The sequence below is a fragment of the Haemorhous mexicanus genome, chromosome 3 (assembly GCF_027477595.1).
Source record: "Haemorhous mexicanus isolate bHaeMex1 chromosome 3, bHaeMex1.pri, whole genome shotgun sequence".
NCBI lineage: Eukaryota > Metazoa > Chordata > Aves > Passeriformes > Fringillidae > Haemorhous > Haemorhous mexicanus.
In genome coordinates this window covers 35,733,890-35,753,839 of record NC_082343.1, presented here as the reverse complement: position 1 = coordinate 35,753,839, position 19,950 = coordinate 35,733,890, and the positions used below count along the sequence as shown (strand labels likewise).

General features: G+C 37.8%; 1 protein-coding gene across 3 annotated transcripts in view; it reads left to right on the top strand.

Annotated features, from left to right (window-relative positions):
- CRIM1 (cysteine rich transmembrane BMP regulator 1) overlaps positions 1-18,064 on the top strand; it is a 172,783-nt gene extending 154,719 nt beyond the window's left edge. For all 3 annotated transcript variants that reach the window (XM_059841364.1, XM_059841365.1, XM_059841363.1), the window contains 7 exons: positions 893-1,102; positions 5,430-5,645; positions 7,398-7,619; positions 11,784-11,978; positions 12,972-13,094; positions 14,485-14,672; positions 15,090-18,064. In XM_059841364.1, the coding sequence (XP_059697347.1) occupies positions 893-1,102; positions 5,430-5,645; positions 7,398-7,619; positions 11,784-11,978; positions 12,972-13,094; positions 14,485-14,672; positions 15,090-15,266 (1,331 nt within the window). In that variant the 3' untranslated portion in view covers positions 15,267-18,064. The remainder of the gene's footprint in view (positions 1-892; positions 1,103-5,429; positions 5,646-7,397; positions 7,620-11,783; positions 11,979-12,971; positions 13,095-14,484; positions 14,673-15,089) is intronic.
- Positions 18,065-19,950: the final 1,886 nt, after the last annotated feature.

Genomic DNA, 19,950 nt, shown 5'->3' with positions numbered 1-19,950 from the left:
AATATGTCAGGAGAACATGGTTGGCATACCACTGAAAACAAGTCAGTTCACTGACAAATTGCTCCTCCATCCTTCATCATAACAGTGATGTGGATGAAGGAGTGTTTGGCTCTAAATTCACTCTGCTGATTAACAAAGAATATATTGAGGCTGAATCCTGCAGCACTTAAATACCCCTTAAGATACAAATGAAACTTTATCCTCCCTGGACCAATTGCGTGTGTGTTCTGACAAAATGCAAGTAATGCCACAGTCTAAGCTACTGTATTCTCATCTCAGTAAAAGCTAAAAGAAATTAGGGATGAAATTCTCATCATTCTCTTCCAAAATATCTCATTTGTTGTAGTAATGTAAACAAATAATTTCTCACAAGAAGTACTATATGGAATATTTCCAGTATCTACCATTACCCCGTTAGCACCTGGTTGCAATTTTTTATCATTTGCAAGACCATGCATAGCTCATTTAAATGTTTTTATATTCTACTTGCTCTCAGATACATTATAGATAATCTAATGTGCTATGGTATTTAAATATTTCATTTTAAATATGCTTCATGCCATCTGCTATTTCCCTCCATTGCATTTCTCCTTTTTCTTACATTATTTAGACACTACTACATTTCTGATTGTTTAAAAAAAAGTATAGATTCCACAGAAGTGATTATATTTTCCAAGGAAATACTACAGGAAATTCTACTGCATTCTAATGCCCCCTTCAGTGTACCTTTTAATTGTTTCCTGTGTGTTAATTTTGGTGTAAATGATAGAACTATTATTTACTTGGTCTTATATGTGCTTTAAAAATAAATGCAATCCAGTCACCAAGTTGGTGTTTCTTCCTAAGCAGCAGATGCTTATCAGGACGCCTCATTTTTCTTTGGTTTTTGCAGAGGCAACAGCTTCCCTTATGCCTCCTGTTAAAACAGGCTCCTGCCTGTCCATGGATGGGCGCCGGCATGAGAACGAGGAGAGCTGGCACGACGGCTGCAGGGAATGTTACTGCCATAACGGACGGGAAATGTGCGCCTTGATCACCTGCCCCGTCCCCAGCTGTGCCAACCCCACCATACATCCAGGGCAGTGCTGTCCATCGTGTCCAGGTAACACGTGATTTCTTCCTCATGCTTCGTAATCAAGTTTCATTTCACTCGTGTTCTGTTTCTTAATACATTAAAATAATCTTGTGCCTTCTTCAGTAGTAGGCAGAGATGGAGGTTTCTGTGCCCTAATGTAACATGATGAGTTGCTGTCATTAAGTTCTCAGCTGTGGAAAATGGGAACTTAGATAGTTAAAGCATATGCAAGCTGTGGGTCCTAACATGTTAATCTTAATCCTAACATTGGAATCTTTAAACTAGTAAAAGTAAGTAAAAGTTTCTACTCTGTTACCTATAATAGCAAGTATTGTAATGAGCCATTACATTTTAATTTTGATTTTAAAGTTGAGTTTTATTAAAATGTATCTCCAGATGTATGTTTTACAACCCCTCAAAGATGTACACAAACAGATGTCTTAAGTAATTGAACGTTATAATTCTGTGTTCTGAGGGAAGGCTCCTATGCCACCAGCAGTAGATTATTTCAATACTTTCATTGGAAAGGCCAAGTACACTTTATGTTGCATTCCAATGTCATTGTAGTAATATGAGAAACATCTATGAAAAAGTATGGGTAGAATGTAAGATTAATGCCTCTGTTTTCAGAATTATTCCTATAGTATTTTATGTGCTAAGTAGATTAATTTGTAATACGATGATATTGTCTGTGACTTTATTGGAACTCGTGTTAGGAGTAAGAACAATGAGGCTCATGAAGCTTCTATAAATAGAGAGCAGTAAGACAGTATGGGCAGGACATAAGCAATTATGAACTTTTTCTAATACTTTGTAAATAACAGGAAATTCTAGGGGCAAAATAAACAGATCCGCTTTCTGAAAATTACAGAGAACAGTGCATTCTCCCCGTGACCTAAGATAGAGGAGTCTAAGAGTCTCTTCAGATTGCTTAAACAAATGGTGATTTCCAATCCAGTTCACACCTTGTGGTAACTGGAAAAATCAGTAAGTCCCCAGAAGGATGGAAGATTCCAAAGGGTCTGTCTCTCTTTCAGCCTTTTCACAATGATTTGTGTAGTATTGTAGGGTATAATGTACTTCATATGGATGGGGGCAGGTTAACATCAGTCTTGCCTTATATAAACAAACAAGATGCAAAATTTAAAATGTATGGTATTTGTTCCAATTCCAGCAATTCTGTTGTTCGGTGCCCAAGAGTCATCCTTGACTTCATTCTAATGTCAGCATACTCATGCATCTTGATTTACTGAACACGTACAGAACACCTCAGAGCATTCAAATAAGAGTAATGGTAATTTTGGTCTTTCAGCTGGCCAGCAGCTAGTTACTTTGTGTATGGAGAGTAAGTTTGGGTAAATTCATTCACAAGCTTAATGTTCAGTTTGTGGAAGAAAGGTCAATATAAAGTTAGCAGAACCTATTATCTCACACTATACATTTCTTGTGGATGAGATCAGTGTTTGATTCTGAGCACCAGCAATGTTGGTCTCTTTTATAAAAGAGCAGCTGCTTAGCCAGCAGTGTCCATTCCTTCAAGAGAGAGTGTCTGCATAGGTTTCTCTGTCTGACATCAATCCTGCTTTCAAGACACTGGTCACCTAGCTTCTGGGTAAGCAAAGTCAAGTGTAGGATTTACTATGGCCAAATTAGTCTCAGTGTGGGGTTTTTTCCCCCACTGAGGTCTTGTATTTGTTAGAAATGTAATTCTGATTTTATTTTGCAACATATTGATTCCCCACTGATGATGTTAAAAAAATATATCATGGCTTTAAGTAGATTGGAATGCAGTTTGGAATTGTGAGACTGAGAGCATGTCACTCAAATGTATCTGCCATAAGGATATTGAAGTAATTAGCAGTCCTGATGTACTGGATTTGGAGTTGCACTCTTAACCTATCCACATGGAAGTGGCAATTCTCAGAGATCATGTTGCAAACTGAAAAAAAAAGTGCTGTTACATTCCATTCCACATTTAGTTTTCAGCAGAGCAAGATATGCATTGAGTTCTAAAACATCACTTATAATCCTATTTCTGTATGTTAAGAGGTTGTGATGGATCATCACAATGCTTGTAAAAATCTTAAGGTTTCCTGTAAGGTTTAAAAGCCATTGATTGCTACTGTTCCACAGAACCATGCTGTGTAGAAGGTGTGTATTTGTTTGACCAATTGTTTCTTGAGGTAATGTAGTTGCACACTTGCGGCACTTCAGTTGCAGTGACACATCATTATCAATGCTGCTAAGGGAGCAGTAGGCAACATATACAGCAGGGCTACCTGGTTGTGCTTTTTTGATCAGGAACAGTAATGAGCTGTAGCAAAACAGGACTTTGCAGAAAATTAAATGCAAAGGAGATGACTCAGAAAATTTCCAGAAGATCTTTGTATTGCCTTTGCCATGATGAGTTAAGATGCCATCGCATAACATGTAACATATTGTTCCAGCTGAAAGAAAAATCTAACAGTGACAAGGCAGCAGACTAGCAATCTCATTTCAGGTAAATGCTGCTAAATCATGTATGTGGTTCATAAATGTAAGCAACTGGAAAAGCATGGCATAAGCAAATTGGTGAAAGATAAAATCATTCCCTGAAAGAAAAGCACAGGTACTTTGTGAATAGACTGAGATCAGTCAAAGTCAGCTTCCTTGAGTTCTACCGATCATTCTCCAGAAATGAAAACAATTGTGTGGTGTTTCTTCTCTGTGGCAGTGACATAGAGCAAAAGGCACAAACGCTGTTCTCCAGACAGGAACAGCACTGCTAGAAACATGGAGAGGAGCCACAAGCACTTTGTGAGCCTTGGCCTGCCTAAATGACTAGAGGAGCTGCTGTACACCTAATTTTTCTCTCCTTAACCAAGATATTTGGGTTAGGATGATGTTCACATTAGGCATCACTGTTATGAAGTAGGAGAGAGGCACCTTCAGGAAATGGTTTAGAGGTGTAGCACAATTAGCAACAAGTCTCTTATTTCTTCTCCTCCATTCACAGCATAGGAGGTTCAGTTCTTAACAGAGAGGTTAGGTGCCTCTGTTAAGAACTGACCCTGAGGAGGTTCAGTTCTTAACAGAGGCACTTAACTTAGCTGTCTAATGTTAAATGGGTTGCATTCAGGCTGAAGGACATCACTTTCAAGCCTGAAGCTTTACTTTCAAAGCCTGTAGCTTTCAAACTCATGGCTTCCACAGCTGAAAAACCCTGGTGTGTGAGGCATCTTGGTATCTATGCATAATGCATGGAAAAAGCTGGTGGACTCCCTCCAGGTCCAAAACAACCAGCATGGTAGGCAGGCAACTATTACTGCCCTTATTGTCCCTAGTGTTTGATAGGCTTCAAATGATTTTAAGCAGGCTGAGATAGTGCATAACCTTTTCTTGATGGTAAGTGCTTAAGCACTCAAGGTACCAGATAGGTTTCTTTATTTATCTTTTAAAACACCAAGAGGTGAAGACTTCCTCATTTGTTTTTTTTTAATACCCCAGAGGCTGGAGGACAGTCATGCTGAAAAAGGGAAACAGTTTCAATTCCTTCCTAAACTGCCAGGGTGAATCTTTTAGCCAGGGCTGCAGTGATGTAATTAATTGTTTGAAAAGAAAGTGAGGTTCATTTGTTGAGATACAATTACTGGAAGGATGAGGCTACACACTGTGGCATTTCACTGTGGCATTTCCTTATATCCAGGTGGGTTTTTTTTCAAATTTGGCAGATACTTTTTTTTTTTAATGGAACAGTGATGAAGCACTTCCACCTATGTTAAGTGCTTATACATTTTTAGGGGGCTGGGGTAGAGAGTGGATTCTGTGTTTTGCTTTTTCTTTTCCTGTGGGTTGGGGTTTTGGGGTGGGGGGGTTGTTTGGTTGTATTTTTAATGTAGCATCTAATGATACAGATGATATGTACACATATCTGTTGGGAAACTTAACTTTTACCTAGACATCCTAAATCCCAGAGGAGAAGCTTACTTATCCATCCTTTCAGGAACTGTATCTGAAGTTAATATTTAGCAGTTAAGAAACTGTCTGATCATTAGAATTTTTCAGAAAATGCCAGTTGTCTCTTGGAATTCCCAAATCACAAGTTAGTTTGCTTTTTTCTGAAATGCCAAGAATGCTTGAAGTTATCTCTGATTTATATTAACTAGTCTTTATTCAGATTGATTCTCAGATTGTTTCCTGTTTATATATTTCCCATTTTTCATGAGATGCAGGTGCCATAAAGTCAAAAGAGCTTCATTAACAATAATTTATATATGTATTTTCAATAATAACAGAAATTCTTCACCTTGTGTACAGTTGTTAATTATAAGATTCACAGCTGATTTTGCCTCTCTTGCAATTCTGTTTTTCCCAGATGAATTAATAGTGCAAAAGCCAGAGCTCACCAGTCCATCAATCTGCCATGCTCCTGGTGGGGAATACTTTGTAGAAGGAGAGACATGGAACATTGATTCTTGCACGCAATGCACATGCCACAGTGGACGTGTCCTGTGTGAGACTGAAGTCTGTCCACCCCTTCTTTGTCAAAATCCTACTCGCACACAGGACTCCTGCTGTCCACAGTGCCCAGGTATGAGCAGACATCCAGCTTTCATCAGAGCCCTTCCTTGATCTGAGGATGTCTGATGTTTCAGTATGAGAATGCGTCAGTGTGTGCTCAGGTGGTTGTTGTGGTGCCTTTGTTCTTCAGCAGTTTGGAGTGACAGTTCTCTGATTCAAGTGCAAAACTTGACTGTGTGCAAGAGAGATCTTATGTGTCAAGGGGAGCTGTGGCCCTGAACTTGGAAAATCTTGAAGGCAATTTAATAATGTAGGGGTTGTGTAAGAACCACAATCCTTGGAAGGTTTATGAAAGATGCACTCCTTTATGGAGACAGGCAGGATTAGAGAAACTTTGAAAACAATCGAAGTGTTAGGTAGATACGGGCTTGTTTCTCTTTCTTTCTACACACCTTGGTTTCTATGAACCTTTTTATTACTATCTTGCCTATTTGGGATTTGGTCTCAAAAATTGGTCTCTGTTTGCTTTTACCTTCACATGGTGTCATTCTGATAGTGATTTGAAGGCAGCTGAGTAATATCAAAGCATCCCAGCCTGGCAGGCATGCCAGACTCCTCCTAAACTGCCTCACAGTGTCAAGAAGATAACAGGATTTGCTTTCCCCCAAGGAAATATATTCGATTATGCATGCCCATAAATTCCTATTTTACATAGCAAATGGGGAAGTTTATTGCAGTGGAAATTTAGTACAAACCTATAATTTCATGTAAACTTGCATGTTAAATTGCAGTAAAACCTGAATTGCATGTACACTCACTAAAAAAATATGCCTTTATTCAAATCAAAATTTTAAAATTTACTTTAGGAAAAAATAGAAGTTAGGTTTTGCCAGTAGGTTTTCCTACAAGGTGTTTGTTTGGGTTTGGGTGTGGGGCTTTTTTCCTGACAAAATATTTTGTAATATTTACCTTTGTAAACAAGGTAGCCAGTTCTCCTGACTTATATTTTTTTCATTATTAATAATGAACATTTGCTTACTTCAAAATACTGTTTCAGAGGAGCTGATCTTTCCTCACTGGCTATATAATAAGCTTAGTCTCATAGCTTAATGCAGGTTGATTGAGAACATCATCTCAGTGCTCTTATGAATCCTTTCTTCTCTTTTTCTTAGTCCTGTTTCTCGACCTGTAATGTCTGTTAAGGTACAGCTTCATTGCAGGTATATGTCTCCCCCATGGATAGGCATGAGAATTAAAGCAAAACATTGGCATCAGGCTGAAGCTCAATCAAGTTCCCTTTGTTTCTCAACAGCTTATAATTAGCTCATCTAAGGCTACTAGTAAAGGTGACAGCAGCATAATGGCTTTTCACTTTGCATCATTCAAAGACTTGGGCTGACATGGTAGAAGATGGGTTTCAGGTTTTAGATTAAAAATTTAATCTCTCTTGTTTGAGATTAATTCCTTTACACCACACAATTTAGAGCATCCAGAGTCACTTTCTAAGGGGCTGCTTCTGATGATGATTGTTTTTCTCTCTGCTCTCCTTTTTCCAAGCTTTTTTTTCCTTGCTTTACTTTTTTTTTTTTTTCCCAGTAAACTAATAAAGGTCTAAATAAGCATTATGCTAGAGCATATAATGAGGTCTTCATCCCATATGAGAACTGAAGAGGCATGAGGCTCTGTCCTTCTAGTTCTTCTGAAGTAGTGAGGCAGTGTGTAACAATTCCATTGTGTTCTTCAAGAGTGAACCCTCTGTTAAGGAGCTCTGAGATACGTTACCCACTGTAAGTTAAATAACCTAATCTGTTTGTATTTACAGATGAGACTCTTCAGCCCTCTCCATCAAGCAATGAGAGCATGCCCAGTTACTGCAAAAACGATGAAGGAGATATTTTTCTGACAGCTGAGTCCTGGAAGCCCAATGTCTGCACTAGCTGCATTTGCATGGATGGTGTGATTAGATGCTACTCTGAGTCTTGCCCACCAGTATCCTGTGAGAGACCTGTTTTGAGAAAGGGACAGTGTTGTCCTTACTGTATTGGTGAGTGAATGAAAATAGTTGTGAACTTGTTGTTCCCTTCTTGGGAATAAGACAGAAGTTTTCTTTCCAAACTGAAATGCTTTCCCTGAGACTCAGTCTATGCCACCAGTTGAACTGGAGAGTGAAGTCTGCATAGGGAGCTTTGAGGATCATGATTTGTGGTTTTTAGGTAGAAGAGCATAGAGATATACATCTAATTTGTCTACAAATTCCAGAGGCCATTCTCCTGGAGTCTTGGTAAGACACATTATTGGATAAAGCCATTACAAAAAATATATTTTATTTAAAGGAAGATCTGCCAGGTAACACATATGTTATGTCAAGTTTATGTGATAATAATAAAATGAGGAAAACATTAATTATGACTGCAGAAGATGAGATGAAGCATTCTGAAATTTCACAGAATGGAGAACTCTTAATAAGTCATCTAAATTAAAATACAGGAAAAAATGGAATTTCATTAATGATAGTATCTTTGATATAAAAACAGGGAAAATATATATTTTTTAAATACTAAAAATGCATTAAGACTTAGGGTCATGCACTGGTGTTGAATTTGGAGCTGAAGTAAATGGTGGTTGCTGTAGACAATGAAAATTTCCAGGCATTTTTAAAGTAGCAAAATTGGAGATTACTGATCACTTTTCCATTGTGTGTTGAATAGGAGTATTTATGTACAGATGACTTCTTTTGTGAGTTCACAGTAAGTACAAAGGCTGTAGAATGGAAGCTGTTGCTAGAGAAAAATCATATATTGTACTTACTGAATTTATTCTTTGTAGCATTGTTGGAAGGCATTCAAAGGTTACTTCCCTTCATTTGCAAAAGTAGTAGGGAGAGGTACAGTAGAAAAGAACAGTAAGGAATATAAGAAAATTGATGGGCTTTAAATATTTAATTGAACATGTGAATCAACTTGTCCATCTATAAACAACACAGTCCTTCATCAGAAAAATGGTAGAAAGATTGTGAAGTGTGTTCAGACATTGATACAACTCTTGAAATCTTTATATCCTTGCAGATAGAATAGCTTTAATAACAGGTGATACAGTTTTATATGATGTACAAGGAATTCGATGGAAGAATGCCAGGGAAAGTTACGAAGTATCCAAGGTTCAGTTGCCTTTGGAACCCTACTTAGATTTTGAGACATTTTGAGGCGAAAGTGCAATGTTAATCCTATTACTATTTCCTCTCATGGTTTGCATACAAAATGGAGTGAATTTAAAGTTTCTTTGACAACTGTCTTTCTGCAGGCTTTTCTTCCAGTGAGTTTGAGACATAAAATAATTTTAATCCAGAAAACATTTTAGCATTAAAAAAATATACAGAGTGTTTGAAAGTTGGGCAATCAGACCAGTAGAGTCAGAACACGAGCCTTAATACTGCACTGGAGAATTCTGTGGGTGAGGAGGGGATGCATCAGGGGAACTTGTGCAAAAATGAAACCTTTAAAACCCTACATCTTGCATGTCAGGTTTGCAAATATATACACAGAGCATGTAGACACAGCTTAAATTAATTTACTTTGAATCCTGTATAGTTGCATAATATTGCAAATACTTAAATGTGTGAGCTATGAAAACTTTACCTTTTTTTCAGTAGCAAATACTCAACAAAGCAAAATGCAGTGGCCAGATTTTTATTAACACTCAGATATAAAGATTTTCAGTGATGCTACATTTTATTAAACCATGTTGTCCTATGTAGTCCAAAGTTTTGTGGTTTAAATAATTGAAATTCGTGGAAACTTGACACTTTTTTATGGCTTCCATGAATTATATACACTCTTGCATGCAAGACGAGTCAGGTCATGCACCTAATTTTCATGTTTCTGGTTCTTACTGGTTTACTCTTCGTTTTTGAGAACTGTGAAGCACATCTTTGTACACATTCTTTCTAATCATTTTTATGCTATACTTGATAAAATGTTTAGAATCATAGAATCGTTTAGGTTGGAAGAGACCTCTAAGATCAAAGAGTCCAGCTGTTAACCCTGCATTGCCAAGTCCACCACTAGATCCTGTCCTCAAATGCTGTGTATACATCTTTTAAAAACTCCTAGGGATGGTGATCAGTCACTTCCTTGGGCATAGCCAACTCTGTGGAAACAGGCCTGCTTCATTTTTCGGAATTCCGAAAAATATATGCAGGATTTTAGCACTGCATTATTTCTTCTTCTTCTTTATGGATCCAGTTTGTATAGATTAAACTTCAAAATTTACAGTCACGGATGCTTTGTTGTTTGAATCTTCATCCTGTGTGTTCAACATTCATCTTTCTCATGCAAGGAAATACTAATTTGGAAAGATAACCTTCTAGTTTAGAGAGGATAAAGGGATATCTATTTGATTAGAGACAAGATTAGTCTTCAGCAGAAAACAGAGCAATGACTGTCCAGTCACTTACCAGATGAGACTGATTTTCTGATGCAGCTAGTAGAAATCTGAGAGAAGTGGGTAGAGCTAGACACTGAACTGTAGTTTTGTATGTGGGTTTCTTACTGCAACCCTGTCTTGTTTCCATTGTTCTTGAGCACCTGTTGGTGTTGTGGCCTTCATCTTCATCCTTGTTTATACTTTCATAGAGATGGACACCCGAACAGGAGACATTCACAGGATAGTACTTTAAAATTTCCTCTTGGTTCAAAGGTACTGCACCATAATTGTGATTTTACCTTTGCTCATTCTTCTAAAAAATATTTGCTGAATAAAATCGTGACGTGTTCTTCACAAATTTGGAAAAGTCTGAGCAAGTTAAAGGACTTTTCCAAACAAACCAGCTGCAGAATTGAAGAAGGTGTCCTAAGTGAAGCAAGGTAACATTTTGGGAGCTAATCTGAATGGGCCAGGAGTGCTAAGGTTTAGGTCTGCATAGGTAACGAGCAGCAGAGGGGCACTCAGGCGGACACTCACCCTGTCCCCAGACACACCCTCATGACAAAGGGCTCTGCTGGCTCTATATGCCAAAATGTACATCCTCTATCAAAGAACCTAATGCCCTTCCTGCAGCTGGCCACCATCTTTTCCTCCTACTCTTCCTTTCCCATGCCCACACCACCTTCACTTACAAAATCTACTTGGAGAGGTTGGGACCCATACTAAAACCATGCGAGCCATGAGATACCAAGGACCTCAGGAACCATTTGTGCTTTTCAGATAATTCCACTAATGTTTTCACAATAGTACTTCTTGCTGGTGTTCTTTTGTATTCAGATTTACTCTCTCAGATGTGTTGGACTGGTCTGCTGACTGCTAGCCTTGTTATTGCAGATTATGTCTCTATTGTGTTGTCACTAATGAAAACCTTTACTCATGGCTAAAATATATAATAAGGCTGACATAGGGTAAATATGTCTAACTGGCATACTTAGAGATGTAATCTGTGTGGTTACTTCTACAATTACTTCCATCTCACTGAAATAGGTTTATTGCAGACCACCTTTTGGTTTGCATAGGATGCAACATTAAAAAGCAGTGTACTGAATGCCTAGGCAGAAAGGTCACATCAATTTCCAATTTACATAATATTAACCATTTAAAAATATACTGAGTTTAGTTATTACTCTTTTCCAGGGGTTTTCCATGGATGCAGTTGTAGGGAATTATAAGATCCCCTTCAAATATGTTTTATCATTACAGTCTAAACACTTCTAGTTATTTCACCTGAGAGTTGCTCCACTCGTTCTTAGCATCCTGCCTAATCTGCTTTTTTAAGTATTCTAGACAGAGTTCATCATTCTTGAGTTTTGGTAGTTAGAAATTTAGGTAGTTACAGGTTTGGGGTTATTTTAGCTTAATAGGATTGACTAGGAAACAAGGAGGAAGATGAGTAGTTGGTAGCCTCAAACAGTCAAAGAAAATGATTTTTTTTTTAAATTTTTTCAGCACTTTTGATATCATCTTTTCATGTCCCAGTCATCTATCCTCTAGCCTCTTGCATTAAGAAAATTAGGAGAAGCAGCCCAGGCTAATTATGTACTTCATAAAGAAGCAGAAATGACATCTTTTTCACAAAGATCTTCTGGAAGATGAAGAGAGGATCTTTTCACTGCAGCCGGGATTTCTTTGTGGCAATTGTTTCACTTTTGTGTCTAGCAATGAAATCCGATCTGTGTGTAATTGGCTGTTACTGCAGGATCACAGCACTGTTTTCCTTCCACAGAAGATACAGTTCCAAAGAAAGTGGTCTGCCACTTCAGTGGAGAAACCTACGCGGATGAGGAGCGCTGGGACATCGACAGCTGCACACACTGCTACTGCCTGCAGGGTCAGACTCTCTGCTCCACTGTCAGCTGCCCACCTCTGCCTTGTGCTGAACCCATCAACGTGGAGGGAAGCTGCTGTCCCATGTGTCCAGGTAACATGATGTGACAACCCAGTTTATTGTCATGCTGGTTTCCTAGGGTCAATAATAAAGTTTTTTAATTGGGTTTTGAATGTCACTCCATGTTTGAACAGTATCACAAAAGCAACAAACTTTTAGACTTCAGGAAAATTAATATTCTTAACAGATAGGCACATTGTGTAAAAATATAGTTTGAATTTCACTTATTCTGAGAACTGTGAACTGAAAAATTACTTGCTTGCCCCTGTCTTGTCCTTTCACAAGGCTATGGAAATATGTTAATGAAGTGGAAAAATTAATATCCTTACATCTCTGCAGATTATGTCACAGTGATTAACATTTCTGTATTTTCTGAGAGCGTTGGCTACTTTTCAAATATCACATTGCTTTGCTTTTCACTTTAACTTGGCTTAAAAGCAATGTGACATTTTCTTAGCCATGGGCACAAAGGGGGTAAGAATTGTAAGTGGTTTTTAATGTGAGTCCTGATATACTTCCGCAGAAGTTTGCTTACCTTATTCAGCTGATAACTCCTTCTGACAGGACAATTGGGGCGATTCAGCAGTACCCCTTCTTAGAATTCCCCTCTGAGGATTACAAAAAAAAGCAAAACAAAGAAACCAGTAGGGACTGTTTAAATATCAGCTGGGAAGATGTAGGCTTCCCTTCATTTTTTTGGGGGGGGATTTTGTTGAGTATCACAGAGGAGCAAGCCTGTAGTTAAGCATGTATTCTGGGATGGTATTTTCAGAAGCAAGTTTGTCCACATCAGTCCTTTGTCCCATTCACAGTATGATAACGATAATGGCAATGGGCATGTATCCCATATACAATACGGAATAAGTTTTCAAACAAAATCCCAGGCTAATCATGAAAATTATGAAACAAATCAAAGAATTTAAAGGACAAAACACTGCAGATGGACAAGTATATTTTCTCAATTATAGCATCACTGAGAAGTCAAGCAGTCTGCAGCTTGTGAAAGACATTTTTCTCATTTTGCAGAGATGTATGTGCCTGAACCCACTAACATCCCCATTGAGAAGACAAATCATCGAGGAGATGTTGAACTAGAAGTACCAAACTGGCCAACACCGAGTGAAAATGATATAATCCACATTCACAGAGGTCAGATCTGATATACACCAGGATAACTTAGGACTATGTTTATTCCCCATGTTTTAATGCATCTACTTTTCCTATTCAGGTAGCACTTGTATCTGAGGATATTCTCTAATGCATAATTCAGTGCAGTACATGCATTTTGCTTTGAGTAAAGATGAGTCAGTTGATTAAATTATATTTGTACATTTTGGTCTCATTATCACCCCATGTTCTGCATAGAAGAAACATCTGTGTTGGTATGATGGAGTTCTATAAAATTAGGAATACAACAAAATGATGAATCAGAAGTGATTCTTGGGTGTCTTTTCTGATTCAAAAACTAGAAAGCAGGTCATTAGAGTTGATAGACCTTCATTTGATCCATTAGACATTTTCAGGAATAGATAAACAAAGGTGGAAAAACATGTACCACAGCCCAACATATATCATAGCCATGATGTCAGACCTGAGACCAAAAACCATCTCAGGTATAGTGACACGCAGCCAATAAACTTGTCTAAGGATATAAATACATCTTCCTTTTAAAACTGCACTGTAATATTATTCCAGCATAGAGGAAACACTGTGCCACAGTTTTTGTTAACCTTTTCTAATTGAAGGACTACCTAAACTATGTATTCTTTTAAACCTGAGGATTTCCTTTTTTTTAATCTGAGGATGATCTCATAGCATTCTATTGTTTGGAGAAAGAATGCATGAAATGTAACTGCTTTACAAAGTTCTAAGCTTATGCTTTTATCACTCCAGCATTTTAATTTCTCAGGCATTAGTAGCTGGCTTGCAACTATCCTGCCAGGGGATTTTAAACACCCACTACAAACTGAGGGAATTTTGTATATGTCATTGAAAGTTACCATTCTTTGTAATTACACACAAAACTTGCTACAGTCTAGTAGACTGCCAGCAGTCTGTTTTCACAGGCTGAGGGCTGCAGGTATTGTAAAACGCTCTCAACAGATGAGAGAGTGAACACATCGTACTTGTCCTACCAGTTTTTAGAAGTAAAAAAGAAAAAATTACTTTCATCCTAAGATTTCCAAGCTCTCCTCAGCCTGGAAACATAGTCTGATTTTTTTACAAGTGGGAATTTGGTTGTGATCAGATAAGATCATGCAAGCACAACTGAGTTAATAGGTTGTTGTCAGACTTGGTCGTTACTGTGCTTTAGGTTTCCTTCTATCTCCTCTCTTTTTGATGGCCTTTTCCTGACTAATATAGTCCCTCTACAAGATACTAGCTGTTCTAATTTATGTAAATACAGTGACACTGCAGGAGAGAAGGTCCAAATTCTTATGAGTGACAAGACGTACAACTGAGACTTTGATAATTACATTCTTCCTTGCGGCCAAGGCCCGTTTGTAATTGCTAACAAATGCTCCCAATTGCCCTGCAGACATGAACCATCTCCAGGGAGAATACCGGAGTGGCAGTGGGCCACGCCCCAGCGAAGATGCATCTGTCAGCTCTGTTGCCTTGGTGACAATCCCAATCACGATAGCGCTGTTACTGATCATCGTGCTCCTGCTTATCAACCAGAAGAAGCAGTGGATTCCAGTGTCCTGCTACAAAGCTCCAACAAAGGTGCCATGTCTATTTCCAGGCTATCCCATTTTTACAAAACCAGGAACAAAACATTGTGGAAAATGTTAAGCAATAAAGAGGCTGTTAAAAGTCTGGGAAAAAAAGCTGCTGCACGTCTAGGGCAACCAGGTTAAGCGTTTGTGTGGTGCTGAATTAACAGAGAACAGTTACACCAGCCCAGCTGGGATATGAGAATACCAGAACTCCATTCAGAAGATGAAAAATCATGACTCTGAAGAGAGTGTTGGTTTGGTTACTGTATCTGACATAATCCAACTTTAACAAAAGTCTAAACCCTTTCATTGCCAGTCTGATTTTGTTTTGGGCTTATGGACTTGAACCAAATAGACTTTAAAAATTATGTGTGGAATACAAAAACTGTATGATTTACTCAATATTTCCTTTCTGTTTTAACAGCCTTCTTGCCTAAACAATCAACTGGTATATGTGGACTGCGAGAAAGGTACCAGGGTCCAGGTGGACAGTTCTCAGAGGATGCTAAGAATTGCAGACCCAGATTCAAGATACAGTGGATTTTACAGCATGCAGAAACAGAACAACCTACAGGCAGATAATTTCTATCAAACAGTTTGAAGAATTGCACCCTTGCCAAGGATTTAAGAAAGAGAGTGAGAGAAAGAGAGACAGTCTGCTATTAAAATAAAACTAGAATTGTGCAGTTGCTTAGTGGATTGTATTGGATTTGTGACTACATGTACAGCTCTAAGACCTTTCTGGGATGAGCTCTGACTCCTGCAATGTGCCAGAAAAAGCATTCCCACTTTTCCTTGAGATAACTGACCAAGTGTTTTCTTAGAACCAAAGTTTTGAAACTTGTTAAGATGTATTTGCTTGTAACATAGCTATAGAGGTTTTTTGGGAGGGGGAATCAGGGGCTAGGGGTAGGCAATGAAGTAAAAGGAAGCTTCAGAGAAGAAAAGCTGGTCATGCTTGGCTGGAGACGAAAATATACTGCTGAGCAGCAAGATAGCGGTTTATCTTGTTGCTCTGAAATTGCATCTGTTGCAGCAAAAGCCTAACCCCAGGTGAAAAAAAAATATGAAAAGGTCTGATTATTTTTTTTTCCAGCTGTTGCTACAGTAATGTACTCCTAGAACAGAATTTGTCACATCACAGGTGTGGTGTAGCTGCAAATATTTTTCTATATGATGAGAAGCTGCAGTAGTTAATGAAATAGCAAGGAAGAGATTATAGCAGAAAATAAAGGGTGGGTTTATTAAGGATGTATAAAATTATACTTTGTGCTGCTTTTTGTTTTTATTTTTGTTTTCTTCAAAGCTGATTGGCTAGATTAGCCAGACTTCAGCAGAGTTAGCAAATGACTGAGGCCTAAGTAATTCCTGATATGAGCACTGGATCTTTTGACAGCAGTATTGAAGGGAGGAAGGATGGAAGGAAAAGTCAAGAACACCATGCAGTTCCAGGGGCTTTTGTTTGTTTGTTTTGTCTGTTGTGGTTTTGTTTTGTTATTTTATATCAATCTCTGGTTGTTCATACAGGAGAAGGAAAAATATTTTTGTTGGACAAAGCTCTTGCATACAAGAGAGTAAAAAAGAGACTGTTTTAAGGTTGTTGTTTTTTTTCCTGTTGATGTTCTTATTTACTGGTATGCAGATTTAGAAACTACTTCCATGCTAGGAAGCTGCTTAATTTTAATTGTATATTACTCAAGCACCTTTTTTGAAGCTCAGAAAAAAAAGGAGATCATGCTTCTTTAAACTTTAGCATTATAGGAATATTTATGTAAATATAATTATGCTAAAAACAACAAAAAGTATTTGTATGTTTGTGTATATATATGTATATACAAATGCATGTAGGTATACATATGTATATATACGTGCATGTGTATATACACTATACATATATATACTGTATATATAAAATACTATGTATACAGTATATATTTTTTCTATTTTTTTTCTTGTTGAATGTATTTTTATCTGAGAGAGATTTTACCCAGAGCAGAAACAGATAACAGGCATTCCATATCAATGCTTAATTGCTTGTGAGTTTAGGAAAGACAAGAAAAGAGCATCTCATTCTACCTACAGTTTGATTTGATTTGATTTGATTTGAACGTGTTCGTGTGTGTGTGTGTGTGTGTGTGTGTGTGTGTGCACTCTTGTGTTGGCGTGTGTTCAGTTCGTGCACAATTATAGCAGTAAGCGTTGCTCTTGCTACTTGCTACATTTCAGGGTGTTTCTTATTTTTCTTTTCCTGCTTAGCCTTAAAAAGGCTTTTTAATGAATGCATTGGCTAGAGACACTGATGACAATATACATGCAGCACTAACCAACTCCATAAAATAATACAATCAGCTCCTGGATTTCGGTTGGTTTTGTTTTTCTTTTTTCTTTTTTTTTTCCTTTGTTTTTCTTTTTTTTTTCTTTTTTTCTTTTTTTTTTTTCTTTTTTTTTTGCAAACAATTGTTTGAAACAACTACTGGAATACTGTCCGCATTAAGCTGGAAGTTTGTTGTAGCTTGCCTCATTTATAACTCTGACTGTATAATACAATGTTAACTTTCCAAACAGGTCTTGGCACTTTTATACTAATTACCCATTTGTGCATTGCCTTTTTTCTTTTACAAATGCTTGTCATAAGAGACACAGATACCCAGTATGCTTAATGTGAAAAGAAAATGTATTTTTTGTAAAGGAACTCTCAAGTATTGTTGTAAATACTTGGTCAGAGATTGCTGAACTTTAAAACTGAAAAAAAAAAACTAATTTATTATTATAATGACCTAATTTATTAATCTGAAGATTAACAATTTTTTTTTGTTTTAGAATATCAAAAAGGTGTTCTAGCTGTTTGCATCAAAGAAAAAAATAGGTGTATCATTAAGGGTCAACATTTTTTCTGCTTATATAACTTCAGTTTCCAACCACCAATAAGAAAAAATGTAGTCTCCCCAGTGTTTTGTACTCAACCTGATAATGAAACAGAGATGTTTCTGTCCAGTAACTACAGAGATTTTGTCAAGACAAAACATCCATTCCTTGCATAAGAGTAAGCAGTCTTTATCCAGAAATTGTAAATGCTTGCTTTTGTTTTACAATCAAGGCCATATTCTGAAAATATTAGCAGGATATAGGACATGGTGTAAAATGTTTTTATTATTATTATTTTATTATTATTATTTTAAAGATATGATTTATCCTATGTGCTGTATCCATTACACTCTTTTACTTTGGTTCCTGTTGTGCTCTTGTAAGAGAAATGCAGATATAATTTTCTGAAAAATAGATGCATATGTGGCACTCGGAGTGCACTGCGGTTCAGCAGATTGCTTGTTTACTTTTTTAACTGTAAGGCGGTTTCTTGTAATTTGGCTCTTGGCAGCACAATAAAAAATTTTAAACCTATGGATGCGTGTCTTCTTAAATGTTCATACTTATCACTTCTGGGCACTGGTCTTTGAGACATTGGTAGTTTGATATTATGGTGAGTAGGAGTTCATATAATGGTCATGCTGACCTGAGATCAGAACAGTTCAGAAAGTACTGTGGGTAAAGAAGAGTTTGCATGCACAGAAGATTCTGCATATTACACTGAAGAATTTTCCCATTAGAAGCTTTGTGGAATTCCAGGTAGTTCCAGTGTACGGTAAAGATGAACCAAATGCAAAGTTAGGCCTTTGCCCTGCCATGGAGTTCATGTGGTCTAGTCTTACCTGACAGAAAGCCATGACTAACTATACAGGATTCTAATGTGAGGTCCTACAAAAAGTGTATGGAATCAGAATTTGCACTTCATGGACTTACTGAGCTGCAGATCAGCTACTCATCTATTAGGCTATAATGGGTTTTTTTCCTTCTAATTTGTAAGTTAATTAACTTGATGTCCAAGTTCTGGTATCTAAGATCCTGAGGCAAAGTGGTTTTCAGCTTAACTACTTGCTCGGTGAAAAACTGCCTCCTTTCTTTGAACCTATTCTCCTAATGGTTTCATTTAATATCCCTGACACTGCATTCAAAGCAGCAGTAGATCAGTACTTATATGTCACCCTTTGATTTAGAGACCTGTATGTTATTTCCATTTTTTCTTAAGCATCCCGAGATACGATTCTTTAGGAGCAGTTCCGTGCTTTATGGCCAACCTTGCTGGTCCTTGTACTTCCATGTACATCCTTTAAGGTGAAGGGTAAGGGGACTGAAAATGTCCACACTGTTCACACGTGGTACTCCCTGGATGCAGCATGGTGTTTACTGTTTAGATTGCTACTGACTGCTGAGTCAGTGTTCTTGCAGAGAACGAGCTGTAACAAAACAAAAATGCCCAGTAGTTATTGCAAAGCCCATAACTGACTTTAACTAGGATAGATCTGTATTTATGTGCATGCCTTTATATTTCCATATGCTGAATTTTTTCTCCCTCGCTAGTTACATTATCCAGCATTATTGCTCCTTCCCAAGACTAAGTCTATGGAAGACTTATTTCTTCTAGAAGAGCATCTTCAAACTCTGCAAGCATTTTGGGTTTTCATCAGAATGAAACAGAAGACATCATGTATAAAACAATGAAAACATCAATGTATTAAACAATGATGCATCCACTTTTTAACACTCATAAGTAGTTCTGGCCTCCTCTGCCTTACCATGTCTGAAAGGATCATATTTGGAATGCCTGTCTGCACTAGGGTTTATCAGTCTGTCATAATCCTGAGTAGGATAGGATGTAAATCCTTTCAATGACCTCAGTGGCACTCCAGTGCTTAACTAGGAATGCATTTTCCACTTGCAGTGCTGCCAACCATCAAGTAGAAATAAAATTAAAAGAAACTCAAAGTGAATCAGGAAATTAAGCTGAGAAAACTGCTGGTACGTACTTTAGGATATCAAAAAAACAGGGCTTCTCAAAAAAAATCTAGAAAAAAAGCCTATCCTAAGTTATTGCACGTAAGGGCACAATACAAAGCTAGCAAAGGATGGGCATGAGAGTCACAGTGCTGGTAAGAAAACTTATCTCCAAAGCTTAGATTCTTGCATACTAGGTGACTGAACGGAGGCATCAATGACAGTAAAAAACAAATTATAACAAAATTACTGAAAATACTCCTACTACGGCAGAGGAACTGGGTGATCTTTATAAGTCCCTTCGAACTCAAACCATGCTACGCCTGCCCCTCCTGCCCGATGAGCCGCCCCTGCTCGGTGCGGAGCTGTGAGTCAGTACGGACACCGCTGAGTGCGGCTCCGCGATCGCTGCCTCAGCCCAGCCAAGCCCTGTCTAGCCGGGCTCTGCGATCGCT